Consider the following 16,541-nt stretch of genomic DNA (forward strand, 5'->3'; position numbering starts at 1 on the left):
GCCTATGCTGAGGGTACTTCAAAAGGCCTAGCAGGGGTTCAAGCACTGGCTCCACCTTGGAAACCAGGCCCAAGAAATCGCTGAGTAAACCCAAGAAAAAGTGTATGTTATCACCCACCAGAGCAAGTTCTGACAACACATCCTGTGGCAGGGATTTGGAAGATTTGGAAATAGCAGTTATTGGCTCCTGTGGGAACTCTTACTGACTTGACCACAAATAGCTTCCCAGATACAATCGGGCTAAAGGCCAGGCGCGGTGGCTCACACCTGTAATCCCAGCACTTCGGGAGGCCGAGGCGGGTGGATCACAAGGTCAGGAGTTCGAGACCAGCCTGACCAACATGGTGAAACCCCACCTCTACTAAAAATACAAAAATTAGCCAGGCACAGTGGCACGCGCCTGTAATCCCAGCTACTCAGAAGGCTGAGGCAGGAAGATCGCTTCAACCCGGGAGGCAGAGGTTGCAGTGAGCCGAGATTGCGCCACTGCACTCCAGCCTAGGCGACAGAGTGAGACTCCTTCTCAAAATCAATCAATCAGTCAATCAATCAATCAATAGGGCTAAAGTATATGCCAGTGCAAAATGCAACCAACAAAGCGAATACAGGAGCTGGGGTCGGGAGGAAGAGGCAAAGGACAGACAGAAAAACGGCCAGTTAAGTGGTCACCTGCTCACAGGGGCTGTACCTGGACAGGGGCCCTGCAGCTCCAGCCAGCTGACATGAGAAGAGTCCAGCTCTGGCCTGGGCCCTCAAGCACCCCCACCACACTTGGGAGTCTTCAGGTGTAAAGAGAAGTGGCTTCATGGGGTTTCCCTAAGACTCAGATCAGCCCTACAATGCTGCGAACCAAAACCTGGCTCACAAAGGTCCCAGGCTCTCCAGCACAGGCCTTAACTTCGTTGGCTGCTGGGTGCGGGGACCCTTCTCTTTGCTCACCTACATGTCCTAATTTTCCTTAAATATCTTTATTGAATGTTTCAAATTACAAAATGTATTCACTCTAATACATTTAAACAATAGAAGAGTACATAAAAATTCAACATTGAAATCATCCCCCTCCCTGCCTCTATAAATCCCTCTCCCCAGAGGTTGTCACTCATGACAACATGGCACCTATGCTTCCAAAAACATGTGTATGTCCATCTGGTAGTCTACCAAGATGGGATTATATGTAACGCTTTGCAACTTTTCACCTAACAGTATATTTCTAAATCAGCCCTTATGGAACTTCATGCTTTTGAGCACTCTCTCGTAGTATTCCATTTTAAGAACAGACCATGGTTTATTTAACCAGACCATAACCAAATCACTGGATATTCCACTGGTTCTAATAGTTCGCTGTTACCAACAAGGCTGGCGTAAACACCTCTGTACATGCTATCCCATGCTAATCTACGGGATACAACCTTATAAGTTGGGTTGCAGGGTCAAACGGTATATGCATGCAGTGTTTTGACAAAGGGGTGACAATGTATACCCCTTGGAGAGTCTACACCAGGTCATCCTTCTACCAACTTTTTGGAATTAAAAAATTATATTTAGTCAAAAAGAAAACAAGAAAACAAAAAACCACCATGCCCCAGCATCATGCAGGAAGAGACATGGCAGGAATCTGGAGGGAGAGCCCGGCTGTCCCTCTCTCTGCTCCACTTGCCAAACTGGGCTCCATGCCAGGTGTCCTTGTTAGGCCACACTTGTGTCCACTTGGCCCACAGTTAAGGCTGCTCTCTAGCCTCCTGGCAGGACTTGTGGGCAGAGCTAGGCTTCCAAGGCAGGCTTGCCCTGGCTACAAGTCAACAGATGGCCTGGTGCGGGCCTAACTGCCGCCAGCCAGTGTACTGGTGACTTCCAGGTTAATATCTTTAGTGTTACTTCCCCACACAGCCACCTGCCTGCTGGACTCCCTCAGACATTTGAGATAGAACACTTCCCTCCCACCCCACAATCTGCACCCCTAACCTTCCTACCCCTTCTCTGGTAGCCCCCATCTCAAAAAGAACTCCAGCATCCACCCAGTCATTTATTAAGCCAATAGCCTGACTTCTAACCCCCTTCACCCCACATCTAATAAAAACTGGCCCAATCTTGTGGTTTTCATCTCCCAAGCTGATCTCTGACCCGGTCCTTCATCCCCCCTCATTTCACTCCTACCCTAGTTAGTCCATATTCTCCTACCTGGAGAGCTGCAAGAGCGGCTAGCAAGTGTCCTGCTTCTGGCCTGTTCCTGCAAATCCATCCTCTAGAGCCTCAGAGCAAGTTTCTTTTTTGTTTATAACTGACCTGTAACAATTGCACATATTTATAGGATACATGTGATATTTTGATACACATATACCCCGTGTAATGATCAACTCAGGGTAATTAGCATATCCATCAACTCAAACATTTATTATTTCTTTGTTTTTGAGACAGAGTCTCATTTTGTTGCCCAGACTGGAGTACTGTGGGGTGATCCTGGCTTACTGCAACCTCTGCCTCCTGGGTTCAAGCAATTCTCCTGCCTCACCCTCCCAAGTAGCTGGGGATTACAGGCATGTGCCACCACGCCCGGCTAATTTCTGTGTTCTCAGTAGATTTGGGGGTTTCACCATGTTGCCCAGGCTGGTCTCAAACTCCTGACCTCAAGCGATCTAACTGCCTCAGCCTCCTAAAGTGCTGGGATTACAGATATGAGCCACCACACGTGGCCTATTATTTCTTTGTGTTGAGAACATTCAAAATCCTCTCTTACAGCAGTTTAAAAATATATAATATTGTTAAATATAGTCACCCTATGGTATGGAATAGAACTTATTTCTCCTATCTGTGATTTTGTACATATTAATCATCCTCTCCCTCAGAGCAAGTTTCTTTTTTTAAAAAAATTAATTATTATTAATTTTTTTTTTTCCAGACAGGGTCTCTCTCTGTCACCCAGGCTGGATTGCAGTGGTGTGATCACAGCTCACTGCAGCCTCAACCTCCCAGGCTCAAGTGACCTTCCCACCTCAGCCTCCCATATTATTAATTTTTAAGAGATTGGGCAGGGGCTTGGGGGGGGTCTCACCATGTTGCCCAGGCTGGTCTCAAACTCCTGGGCTCAAGTGATTCTCTTACCTCAGCCTCTTAAGTGGCTGAGATTACAGGCGTCAGCCACCATGCCAGGCCCAGTGAGCTTCTAATTGTATCACACCACCAACCCTACCTCCTCCACAATTCCCCATTTCTTCACCCACTGAGGGGTTAGGTTCCCACACTGCCTCATGATAGCAAGATGCCAAACCTCCCCCCTGCCTAGCCCTAGCCTCCATTTCTGCTCTGGGGCCTCATCCTCACAGGCTGCAGCAGCAGCAAGCTGGAGGGGAGCAACGAGTGCAGCAGGCTGCCAGACACCACAAACAACCTGTGCCAGTTCATCCGCCACTGAGCTTCGGGGTCTCCTCGTGCAGCAATGACACTGCCCAGGGCAGTGGGGCCAACATGAGGGAAAAACCCTAGGCTTGTGTGGGGCCCAGGATCTCACAACTCAACATGCTCATTCCCTTCCTTCCACAGAGTAAATGCTCCTTCCATTATTTCCTTCTGCACACCCTTCTCCCAATGCCCTCCCCCAGCCCCCAACTCCCCTCTCTCACTTGTACTCACTAGATTGCCAGTACCATGTCATCTCTTCCTTTGGATCACATTTGACTCAGAGGAATTTAGGACTGAGCTAAGCTCATCTTGCTGTCCAAGTTGTGGTCATCTAATTTCACCAATTCAATAGAGTTTCCTTTGACAAACAAAATGAAACGTATAAACTATTTCCAGGCAAGACCATACACAGAAACTCCTAAACAAGGCATTTCCTACACATTAACCTTAACAAGAATCTCTCTCTTTTTAAATTTTTACCATAACTCTCATCCTTCCTGAGCAATATGTCCTTCTAAGAGACCCACAGCCTTCCAGGAACCAGCCCAATGCATCTATCCAGACCTCGCTGCTGCAAACCCTCGACACACTCTACTTTCTCCTTCCACCTCCCAAGGCTGCTCTCATGCACGAGGCAGTTTCGTGTTTCTGAGACTACTGCCATTCCTTCTCCCTATGCTCTTCCCACCTCTTGGCCTGGCTAATTTGGGGCTAGGGGGTGCAGGCGGCAACAGCTTTACTGAAATATAATTCATTTGCCATACAATTTGCCAACTTAAAGTGTACAATTCATGGTTTTTAGTATACTCGCAGAATTGTGCAACGGCCCCCACAATCAGTTTCAGGACTTTTTTTTTTTTTTTTTTTTTAGATGGAGTCTCACTCTGTCGCTCAGGCTGTAGTGCAGTGGTACAATCTCAGCTCATTGCAACCTCCGCCTCCCGGGTTCAAGCGATTTTCCTGCCTCAGCCTCCCAAGTAGCTGGGATTACAGGTACCTGCGACTATGCCCAGCTAATTTTTTGTGGTTTTGTTTGTTTGTCTGAGACGGAGTCTCGCTCTGTCTTCCAGGCTGTAGTGCAGTGGTGCAATCTGGGCTCACTGCAAGCTCCACCTCCCGGGTTCACACCATTCTCCTGCCTCAGTCTCCCGAGTAGCTGGGACTACAGGCACCCACCACCATGCCTGGCTAATTTTTTGTATTTTTAGTAGAGACAGGGTTTCACTGCATTAGCCAGGATGGTCTCCATCTCCTGACCTCGTGATCTGCCCACCTCGGTCTCCCAAAGTGCTGGGGTTACAGGCATGAGCCACCACACCCAGGCAATTTTTTGTATTTTTAGTAGAGATGGGAGTCTCACCATGTTGGCCAGGCTAGTATCGAACTCCTGACCTCATGATCCCCCGGACTCGGCCTTCCAAAGTGCTGTGATTATAGGCATGCGCCACCACACCTGGCCAGTTTTAGGACATTTTTATCACCCCAAAAAGAAAGCCCATACCCATTAACTGTCACCCACCACATAATACATCCCCTCCCTAAAATACCCTACACCTACTGTGCACTCAATGCCATTTTGATGGTCACCCAATTTGCCTATTAGACAGGCACACCTGCCCTAAGCAAGACCTGTGTGACATATTTGTATTAGCCACTCAAGGCCCACCATGGCACCTGTCTCCTAGGAGTGATGGCAGAGAATGACCACAGGGGAAAAGCGGGCCTCTCCAACTGTTCACTTGGTCCCAGGCCCTGTGCTTACACTTCACAAACATCTCAGAGACCCTAATATTATTCCCATTTTACAGCTGAGGACAAATGACTTGCCCAAGGTCACAAAGCCAATTAAGTGGCTGCACTGGGATCAGTTCATCAGTAAGGTCTTCTCTAACTATCTAGACATTGTCTCTGCCCATCCACTGCTGTCACCTTCTAGCCTCACCTTCTGCTGTTCTCATTAAGGTCTCCTATGACCTCTGAACGGCAAAACCAAATGGAAGGCTGACTTTATCAATCTCTTGGCCACATTTGGCACTCACTACCTCATTTATTTTCAGGCTCTCCTTTGGGGCTACTCACATTTCAGGGAATGCCTTTGGCCTTTTTGGCAGGACCATCATCTTCCCCCAAGTCCTTTGATCAACTGAAGTGCCTCCTGGGGGAGGGTCCCATCTTCAGCCTCCACTCTTCTGATTCCATGGTTATCTCTTGGGGACCATGGACACACTGCTACCTCAATTTCCAAAGTTCAGAACTGTCACACCTGAGCACCAAAAATAACCTTCGTATCTCTACTCAGATGGCTCACAGATCCCTCAATTTCATCTTCTCACTCCTCCAACCTGTTCCTTCTCCTACATGTCACCGTCATTTCATTTTGCCACCTACACAGTTGCCTAAGCCAGAGATGAGGACATCGACTTTGACTTATTCTTCCCCCAGCCTTCTTACCCAACCCTCAAGTCCTATCAATTCCCCTTCCTTAAATTCTCCTACAATACTCCCAGCCAATGCTTGAGGTCAGGCTCACCCCCAGCCTGAATTACTATAAGAACCTGCAAACTGGCCGGGCGCGGTGGCTCAAGCCTGTAATCCCAGCACTTTGGGAGGCCGAGGCGGGCGGATCACAAGGTCAGGAGATCGAGACCACAGTGAAACCCCGTCTCTACTAAAAATACAAAAAAAAATAGCCGGGCTTGGTGGCGGGCGCCTGTAGTCCCAGCTACTCAGGAGGCTGAGGCAGGAGAATGGCGGGAACCCGGGAGGCGGAGCTTGCAGTGAGCCGAGATCGCGCCACTGCACTCCAGCCTGGGCAACAGCGTGAGACTCCGTCTCAAAAAAAAAAAAAAAAAAAAAAAAAAGAACCTGCAAACTGTTCTTTCCGCCGCCAGGGTGGCCTCTGCCTTCAAATTGCAGGTATCCTCTGAAGTACAAGTCTAATAGTTTTACCATCCCATCCCCTGCACTCAGGACAGAGTCCTTTCTATGGTTTTTACGATCCTTCAAGAGCTAATCTCTCCTTAACTTTCCAGTCACACTCCTAACCACCCCACAATCAGTCTGTGCTAAACGACTTGCCACACCATCAACATTTGCATCTGCAGTTTCATGTGACATTGTGACTGGCGATTGGTCAAGCCCAGCCTGGAGTCTCTCTTCTTCTTGCATAAAATTGTCTCTTGTGAAATAATGTTGAAAGGCACAAAGAGATGTAATGGACAGAAGACAAATGAATCAGGGTAGAGAGGGATAAAAGTGTTCTGGACAACAGCCAGCACATCACATACAGGCGCTTCAACCATGGCCTCCAAGGATCTAACTCTCTGGCTGAGAAGAACAATCTTCAGGACCATTAGCTCACATGGAAGTTGAGAACGACACAGGACTCCTCTTGAGTGTTAATTATATTTCTTTACAACAGGAGGGAGATGTCCTGACTGGCCCAAGTATCAGGTAGAGCTCCCATTCCAAATTAGGAAACTGGCATTCTGGTACTCATCAGCTGAAGCACTGCTACATAATCCAGCAAGCCATTTGCTTCTCTGTAATTTCCAAGTTTCTGAGTAAGAGAAGAGCTAAACTATCCATGGAAAAAACCAAGAATGACGTCCAATACAGTATCAATGAGAACCCCACATGACTCGGATTATGGTCTCTAAATATAACTTTTTAATAAAAAGAACCAAGTCTCCTAAGAGGAATGAAGACTCTAGGTCTGGGTCAAGAAATGTTCAAGGTAAGATTAGAACATATGGGCATCTCAGGCCAGATGGAGTGGCTCACACCTATAATCCCAGCACTTTGGGAGGCCGAGGTGGGTGGATCACCTGAGGTCAGGAGTTCAAGACCAGCCTGGCTAACATGGTGCAATCCTATCTCTACTAAAAATTAGCCAGGCGTGGTAGTGTAGGTCTGTAGTCCCAGCTACTCAGGGGGCTGAGGCAGGAAAACCACTTGAATCCAGGTTGCAGTGAGCTGAGAATGTGCCACTGCACTCCAGCCTGGGTAAGAAAACAAGATTCCATTCCAAAAAAAAAAAAAAGAAAAAAAAAAAACAAAAAACAGATATCTCAGATAGTAAGGAAACTTTCAATGGCTACAGGGTTACATAAAAAAGACTTGGCAGTCAACTGAAAAAGCTTCCACTGACCAAGAGACAATTTAAGCATCAATAAGATTAATCAACTGAAACATAATAAATACATTAAAATCCATTAGTGTGTTATAATACTAAACAAATCTCTTGGTTGGTTTAGTCACAAAACCTCATTAGTCATTTTTGGAGGATGTTGGTGAAACAACTCATTATTTTGAAACCTGGTAACTACTGGAAAGAATCAAGCATTTATCGTAAACTCTCCTATACAGACTGTATCTCAGGATAACTAAGTAATTGATTATTGGAAGTTTACAGGCATAGAAGTAGTCAAGCTGGCAACTACAGAAGGAAACAGAATTAGAATAGCACTGTTTTGCAACCCCCAATGAAATGATGGCTCCAGTCAATAAATGTCAATTATTCCTTACACCATAAAAAGAGAAACTAGGTATTATGTGCCTCCCAATAGAAGTACAAACATTGGCTGGTTGCAGTGGCTCACGTCTGTAATCCTGACACTCTGGGAGGCTGGGTGGATCACCTGAAGTCAGGAGTTCCAGACCAGCCTGGCCAACATGGCGAAACCCCATCTCTAACAGAAGTACAAAAAAACTAGCCAGGTGGCGGGTGCCTGTAATCCCAGCTACTTGGCAGGCTGAGGCAGGAGAATTACTTGGACCTGGGAGGCAGAGGTGGCAGTGAGCTGAGATCGCGCCATTGCATTCCAGCCTGGGTGACAGAGTGAGACTCTGTCTCAAAAAAAAAAAAAAAAAAAAAAGTACAAACACCACCTATTAAGTATTCACACACCAAAAAAGAAGTACAAATATCACCTATTAAGTATTCACAAAAAAAAAAAAAAAAAAAAGAATTGAACCAAAATCTGAGCAAGCCTCTAGATCTACTACTAATTGGGACAGAGGAACAAGTTCAACTAAATATCAGAGATGGGATCAGTAAAATCGAGATGGATGGAAAATCTATAAATCAAGTAATCTAACATCAATCTATATATTAAAATACTTGAGAGAGTATCAACTGAAATGTAGGGATCACATCTGGATCCCAACTGAAACAAATAAATCATATTTTAAAAATTTGAGACAATCAGGGAAATTTGAACACTAAATGGATGTCTGATTACATTAACAAATTACTGTTTTTAAGGAAGGAGGAATAATATCTTTTTTTTAAATACTCATGACTTTTTTCAGAGATGCTGAAATATTTACAACTGAAATGGTATGCTATCTGGGACTTACTTCTGAATAATTTGGGAGTGGGGGTATAAATGGAGCTAGTATTGAAACAAGACAGATAATTATTCTATCAATAAGAATTTATTATTGTTGTAGTTAGATGATTATTACTTAGGGGCTTATATTATTGCTTCTTATTTGCATATGTTTGACAGTATCCATAATAAACAGTTTTAAAGAGAAATGAAGAAGGTGAAATTCTGGAGGGTACAGGTACAAACAATACTGAAAACAAGAGCTACCATTTACCTAGTGCTTACTCTATCCTTGGTGCTGGGCTAAGTGTTTTACACATTGTAGCTTCTTGACATTTCACAACCTGTATGAGATAGGTGCTGTTAACATACCAGTTGAAAAACCCAAGGTCCAGAAGTGTTAAATAGGTTGTCTAAAGTAGTCCAGTAATTGGCAGGATTGTGATTCAAACCCAAGTTTGCCTAACTCCAAAGTCCACCACACTTTGTGCATCAAGTGCTGGAGGGATGGCTCGCATGAGGGATATGAAGGATAGAAATGTGTGTGAATGGGCCGGGCGTGGTGGTTCACGCCTGTAATCTCAGCACTTTGGGAGGCTGAGACAGGCGGATCATGAGGTCAGGAGATTGAGACCATCTTGGCTAACACGGTGAAACCCCATCTCTGCTAAAAAAATACAAAAAATTAGCCGGGCGTGGTGGCGGGCGCCTATAGTCCCAGCTACTCGGGAGGCTGAGGCAGGAGAATGGCGTGAATCCGGGAGGCGGAGCTTGCAGTGAGCGGAGATCGCGCCACTGCACTCCAGCCTGGGCAACACAGCAAGACTCCGTCTCAAAAAAAAAAAAAAAAAAACCCAAAAGAAATGTGTGTGAATGGCCAAGCGTGGTGGCTCACACCTGCAATCCCAGTACTTTGGGAGGCCAAGGTGGGTGGATCACTTCAGGTCAGGAGTTCGAGACCAGCCTTGCCAATATGGCAAAATCCTCTCTACTAAAAACACAAAAATTAGCCGGGCATGGTGGCACATGCCTGTAATCCCAGCTACTTGTGAGGCTGAGGCATGAGAACGGCTTGAACTGGTGAGGTGGTGATTGCCGTGAGCGGAGATCGTGCCACTGCACTCCAGCCTGGGTGACAGGGCTAGACTCTGTCTCAAAAAAAAAAAAGAAAAGAAAAGAAAAGAAAGAAATGTGTGTGAAAGAGCAAAGGATCCCTGAATGCCACACTAAAGATATGGATGGTGGGCTGGGCACAGTGGCTCACGCTTTTAATCCCAGCACTCTGGGAGACTGAGGCGGGCAGATCATGAAGTCAAGAGAGCGAGACCATCCTGGCTAACACAGTGAAATCCTGTCTCTACTAAAAATACAAAAAATTAGCCAGGAGTGGTGGCGGGCACCTGTAGTCCTAGCTACTCAGGAGGCTGAGGCAGAAGAATGGCATGAACCTGGGAGGCGGAGCTTGCAGTGAGCCGAGATTGCGACACTGCACTCTACCTTGGGTGACAGAGCGAGACTCCGTCTCAAAAAAAAAAAAAAAAAAAAAAAGATATGGATGGTTTTCTACAAGAGGTGAGGCAGGGGGTGGGCGGTGGGTGCCTATGTTGAACAGTGTTACAGGAAAAGTGTGTAGAAAGAATGGCCTAACAGGTTTATGGGGGATGATAGAGGGTCCCCTGGGAAGATGGCAAAAACCCTGTGCCCCCAGAAGCTCTGTTACAGGAGAGTGGACAGCAGCAGGAGTGAGGAAAGTCAAGAAGAGAAACAACCAACTGAATGTCTATTGATGATCAACGATGTTCACCTTAGATTTAGGCAAATAAAGACCTTCAACAAGTCCCAGGAAGTCCACAAAACTCATATTAAGCTCCAACTGTGTGCTAGGCCTTGTCCCAGGCAGCCTACCTCTATTTCTCCCCTTTTTCCCACAGTAAGGTCAATCGGTTGCTGGCGGAGGCCTACAACCCAGCATCCTAAAGTGCTCTCCTTCCCCACCTCTACTCACATAAGTAAGGTAAACAACTTTTCTTGCATATGTACATTAACATCATAAAACCTACAATTATTATTATTATTATTTTTTTTTTGAGACGGAGTCTCACTCTGTTGCCCAGGCTGGAGTGCAGTGGAGCGATCTTGGCTCACCTCAAGCTCTGCTTCCCGGGTTCACGCCATTCTCCTGCCTCAGCCTCCTAAGTAGCTGGGACTACAGGCGCCCACCACCACGCCCAGCTCATTTTTTTGTATTTTTTTTTTTTTTAGTAGAGACGGGGTTTCACCATGTTAGTCAGGATGGTCTTGATCTCCTGACCTCGTGATCCACAGATGGTCTCAATCTCCTGACCTCGTGATCCGCCCGCCTCGGCCTCCCAAAGTACTAGGATTACCGGCGTGAGTCACCGCGCTCAGCTGTATATTTACAATTATTGTCGATTTTTTTTTTCAGATGGGGTCTTGCTCTGTTGCCCAGGCTGGAGTGCAGTGGTGCAGTCTTGGCTCACTGCAACCTCCGCCTCCCGGGTTCAAGCAATTCGAGTAGCTAGGATTACAGGCGCCTGCCACCACGCCCAGCTAATTTTTTGTATCTTGAGTACAGACAGGGTTTCACCCTTTTGGTCAGGCTGGTCTCGAACTCCTGCCCTCATGATCCACCCGCCTTGGCCTCCCAAAATGCTGGGATTACAGGCGTAAGCCATCGCGCCCGGCCTGTACTGCAGATTTACATTAAAATCATAACACCTACAATTACTGTATTTTAACGGTAAGTTTTCTATTTTAAAGGTATTTATTTTCACTTTACTGGTCTAGTTTGCAAGGTAAACAATAAACTATTTTTTTCTTTGAGCTCACTTTTAACCTCAAGAAGTTTCTGATGAGAAAATGTTCTCCAGTGGGTGAATCATCAGGCCATCCTCCCCCTACGCAGCTACCAATCACGAGGCTACCAGTACCTCTGCTCGAGTACCACTTGAGGATCAGGGATCCCCTCACATCCCGGCCACCCTTCCCTTCCCTACCACCTGGAGCGGGAGTGGTTGGCAAAGACTGGAATTAGGGGCATCTCTAACTCAGTACATCTGTTGGAGCTGTGCCTCAGAATACAACGCCACTCTGGAGTTGTGTGCTGAGAAGAAAGGGGAACTGGGTTTCTCATCACTCTTGTGCTCAGAAACCCTGTCCCAACAGGCATCCCCCTCGCTGAGGGGGTGGGATTAATTGGCCAAATACTTGTATATGAACTTCCAGATCTGCAAGGGCCACCCTTGTTCTTTCAAACATTGCCTTCAGGAGATACTGCCCAGCCAGCGGTTCAGAGTTGGGAGAAAACCCTCGCTAAACTGGCTCAGCAATTCCCCAGGAAGGCTCACCCCGCAGGACAACGCGAAGACACAATGATCCCAAAGACCTTAGTGTCTTGGTGGGGGGGAGGGGGAAGAAGTGGGGGGCTTTTCCGCCTAGCTTTCCTAAGCGTTGCCACGGGACAGCTCTCGGGCTACGTCAGGGTAAAGAGGCCTATATGGCCACACCTCGCACCGACCAGCTACCCCCGAAAGACCTTCTCCTTCCAAACTGCAGGGTGAGCACAGCGAGAGAAAAGGTGGCATAAGCAGAGGCGAACAACTGCGGTTCTTAAAGCCTTGTTTGCGTTTGGGCCCGCGCCGAGTCACAGCTAGAGGTAGATCTCGCTCCCGCGCGTCCGCTATCAGCCCCGGGATTCCCAGAGAAGCCTCTCAGGCCCTTCAAGACCCCCCGCTTCCGGTTTCCCGGCCCACACCTCTGAACCCTCAGGCCCTGGCCAGCCTCTATCCCCGCCTTTCGCGGCCCCGGCTCACCCTCGAGCGTCTCGCACTGCACCAGGTTGAGGTAGTCGGCCTGGCTGAGCACCCCGGCCTTCAGGCCGCGCACCAGTCCCTCCAAGTAGCCATTGTCCACGTTAAAGTAAAGCTCTGGGAAGAACGACATGGCTGCTGCGGGAGCGGCGGGACCAGAGAACCTGGACCGGCAGGCACGAATCGCGACTCCCAAATCAGCTGACGCGGCGTCTTCAGTGGGCTGTCAAGCGCGTCAGGTGACGCGCAAGCGCCTCACGTGACCACAAGGGGGCGTGGCTCTGAGCAGCTCCCGGCTTCCGGGTGGCTGCGCGGAAGCGCGGCGCAGGCGTGGGCTGGGGACCGTCCTATGGCGCCTGCGCACTAAGAAGAGGACTTTTGGGGCCGGCCGCGTGGTGGCGCCCGCGGCCGCAGGGATTTGACTGGACCCTCTACCTTTCCCGGTTTTGCTGCACTTGGCGCTGCAGGGGCGGGCGGGGCAAAGAAAGGAGCCAGCCTTTCTCAAGCTTGCAAAGTTTTCAAACTGCTGGGCTAGCCTCCTCCCCAGAGGGAAACTGAGGTCCGATAGATGCAGGAGAATAGGGTCTAGAGGCGGGGAACTTGAGGCCAATACGTGCTGAATTCTGAAACTGAATCAAGGGAAAACACCAAGGTCTGGGGGCAGGGAACGTGAGGCCAACTAAGGCGAACTTCCTAAAGCTAAACCAAAAAGAAAAGCCCCATCTCCCCATGTCCGAGTAACAAAGGATCAAAAGCCACTGTCCCCACAAACCTTCCCCATCCACCAAGTCTCATTTGAAAGGGAGAGTGCCTTGGATTGGCTGCGGGCCAAGCATGGGCCATCCCTTCATCTGCATAGGGCGCCAATTCTCCTCTGCCTTATTTGTGCCTAGTGTTCCACTATTGGAACGCTAAGCATATGGGAGTTATTTATATCCTACTGCTCAAGGTAATCGCCAAGGTCTAATTGCAAAAATGCAAAAGATTGCAACCTCAGGCATAAATGGGTTAATTAGCCATGGACCAAACCCTTCATCCAGATAAGGGGTAACGGACAGGGACCGCAAAAGGAGTACTTAAAACCCAGAAAACTTTGTAACTGGGCCCCTTGAGCCTCTTGCTCAGGCCCACTCCCACCCTGCGGGAGTGCTTTCTCGCTTTAACAAATCCCTGCTTTCTGCTTCCTTCCTGTGTGTCATTCCTTTGTTACTTTCTGGGTTTTGTTCAATTCTTTGTTCAAAACGCTAAGGACCTGAACAACGCACACTCCCCGCCTTCCCTCTGGTAACAGGATGAGGGGCAGGCATTGTGTGGAAGTAGCAGCAAGCAAGCCCTGGAGCCTAAGGCTTATTCATTAGCCAGGAGTGATAGCCCCTGTGCCATGCTGCGTCCTGCTTTCCAAACCACACTTGCTGTACAAGATTTTTGAAAGCTGGAGTGCGGTTCTTCTCTACTTTTCCCAGGGGCGCCAGGACCCCTAAAAGCGCCTGTGTATGTGCCTCCTATGTTGGGGTAGCCCGGGCCCTGGAATAAGAGTATGTGTGGTTTCTTGGCTTGGCGACACTCCCACCCCCTCCATGAACCCTCCCTCTTTTGACGGCCACGTTTGAAATAATCACAGCCTTGGGGTTGGTCCCATCCTTTATTCGCATTTGCTTGCCCCTACGCTAGCCCTGACCCTGACGTTGGCCAGCTAGGTGCGGCTGCAGGGGTTCATGGCAGTACCCAGCTTGCGGCAGTAGCAGAAGGCGTTGAAGAAGCGGCAGTAGCATGTGGCACAGGGGTCACAGCAAGGCACCTGCTGTCCCAGGCAGGACTCATGCAGCCTTACGCAGCGACGTGAGGAGCGGGGCTCGCGGTCCTGCGAGTCTAGTACCTGTGGGTGTGGGGAACCAGGAATGTGGGCACAGGCCTCTAACTACAGGTCCAGGGACCTTACCTGTCGCAACCTGTGCAGGATGGCAATGGAGCATGGGGAGAGGTGGAGCTGGGGAGAGGAGCTAATACCCAATGCCCCCTCCCAAGGGCCACCACCTTACCCTTTTCCCCGAGCAGTTACCTCTGCCAAGGCCTGAGCCTCCTGCAACAGATCCTCTTCTGCCAGTTCTGCAGTTGTCTTCTTCAGTGGGGCCCGCAGGCCCAGGCCTGGGGCAGAGGATGTGAGGGCAGGAACCCCCCCAAGCACAAAGCACCCACCTCCCATGGGAGGGTTTGGGAAGGGAGAAAGAGGGTTTATGCCAGGGGAGACAATTTGTGGCCAGAGGGTATTCAGGCCCCGCCCAGTCCCACCCTTGCTCACACTGACCTGGGAGCTCTGGGAACAGGGCCTGGTCAGGCCTTCTGATGCCCTCCAGGGGGGCCAGCCCCATCTGGGCTCCTTGCGTGGCAGGCAGTGCCAGCAGCAGGGCACAGCTCAGCAGTGCTGCAGTCAGCATGGCCTGGCTCAGCAGGAAGACGCACCACTTAGTCCCTCCTAATCCTTGGAGTCCCCTCTAGATGCCCAGATAGAGACCCTACAGAGAGGAGGAGTCCCTGCCCAACCTGAGAACTCACCTCTGCCTCCGGGATTCTTGCCTAGAGAGTTCCTGGCCACCCCGTGCCCTCAGCTTATATGGCAGGGCCTAATAAAGGGCCACACGTGACTGATCCCTGCAGCCAGGCTGTGAAGGGCCCTTCCTGGAGGGTGGGGGCACAGTTCAGACCCTCACTCCCTGAACCTGAGCCTTTTGTTCTATAAGAGGGGTGCCTATCTCCAATTTGGGGTGAGGTTTCCAGGAGCTAATTACAATTTGGGAGCCAGAGAGGGTGCCCAGGGTCCCCAAATGTCCATGGGACAGGGACCTAGGAGCCGAGCAAGGCCGGAGCCATTAGCAGTAACAAGGCAGGCGGCCCTGAAAGCTTAATTTAATTTGTGGCCCCAGAGATGCTTACTCAACTCCTATGTGGCATGTTGTTTCCTGTGCTTCTAAGAATTCAGATCAAGGACATTGGAGAGGGTGATGGGCCAATGGCCACTGTTGGGCAGGGGTAGGTGAGAACTAGACCCTGGGTTTCTTTGGAGGGAATGGGGAGGGAAAAACCCACCTAACCAATACCAGGCCCTCCTGACTGCATTTCTGGTCCTCCCCTCCCTTTCTCCCTCTAGGTCTTTCCAAGACCCCCACTCCTGCTCCTGTCCCCAAACCCCTTTCCGCCTGGGGTTCCTGGAAGCCAAGGAAACAGAACGAACTGTTCCCTGGGTGGGCGAGCCACTGCAGAGTACAAAGCTTTCAGGCCGCCTGCCTCATTAGCGTTAATGGCTGCTCCCTTCCGCCCTGCGTTGTCAGTACTATCTATGCCTGGTCTCATCAGCACAAGGCTGGGGTGAGGACTGCCCTTTTGTGGAGATGGCAGGACATACAGGACCCCACTGCCCCTGGCTTCCCTCACCCCACTGCAGGGCTGTTTATCACACACGTGTCCATCTGGGAAAGGAATGCAGGCTGAATCAGCTTTGAGAGGATCACAAGGCCCCAGTGCACAAACTGGGTTGGCACAAAGCAATGGAAAAAAGATGAAGGGGGCCAGGTATGGTGGCTCACACCCCTAATTCCAGCATTTTGAGAGGTCAAGATGGGAGGATCACAAGGTCAGGGGTTTAAGAGCAGCCTGGGTATCATAGCGAGACCCCATTGCTACAAAAAATTAAAAAATAGCTGGGTATAGTGGTGCATGCCTGTAGTAGAGGCTGAGGTGGGAGGATGACTTGAGCACAGGGGTTCAAGGTTGCAGTTAGCTATGAATGCATCACCGCACTCCAGCCTGAGCGACAGAGCAAGATCCTGTCTCAAAAAGAAAAGAAGATAAAGGGTGGCCAGGCATGGTGGCTCACGTCTGTAATCCCAGCACTTTGGGAGGCCAAGGTGGGTGGGTCACTGGAGGTCAAGAGGTCAAGACCAGTCTGGCCAATATGGTGAAACCCTATCTCTACTACAAATACAAA

General features: G+C 49.2%; 2 protein-coding genes across 2 annotated transcripts in view; both read right to left on the bottom strand.

Moving 5' to 3' along the window:
* The window catches only part of ATP6V0D1 (ATPase H+ transporting V0 subunit d1), a 44,326-nt gene extending 31,568 nt beyond the window's left edge, over positions 1-12,758 (bottom strand). Inside the window, exon 1 of the mRNA XM_005592264.4 lies at positions 12,563-12,758. Within this exon, the coding sequence (XP_005592321.1) occupies positions 12,563-12,692 (130 nt within the window). The 5' untranslated portion in view covers positions 12,693-12,758. The remainder of the gene's footprint in view (positions 1-12,562) is intronic.
* Positions 12,759-14,187: 1,429 nt separating this feature from the next.
* Positions 14,188-15,143, bottom strand: AGRP (agouti related neuropeptide). The gene is made up of 4 exons (XM_005592267.4): positions 15,113-15,143; positions 14,865-14,997; positions 14,619-14,704; positions 14,188-14,435 (listed from the first exon to the last, which is right to left on the bottom strand). Exons 2-4 carry the CDS (start codon positions 14,992-14,994, stop codon positions 14,253-14,255), a joined length of 399 nt encoding a protein of 132 aa, XP_005592324.1. The 5' UTR covers positions 14,995-14,997; positions 15,113-15,143; the 3' UTR covers positions 14,188-14,252.
* Between the last annotated feature and the right edge of the window lie 1,398 nt (positions 15,144-16,541).

This window comes from Macaca fascicularis, chromosome 20, assembly GCF_037993035.2.
Source record: "Macaca fascicularis isolate 582-1 chromosome 20, T2T-MFA8v1.1".
Classification (NCBI taxonomy): Eukaryota; Metazoa; Chordata; class Mammalia; order Primates; family Cercopithecidae; genus Macaca; species Macaca fascicularis.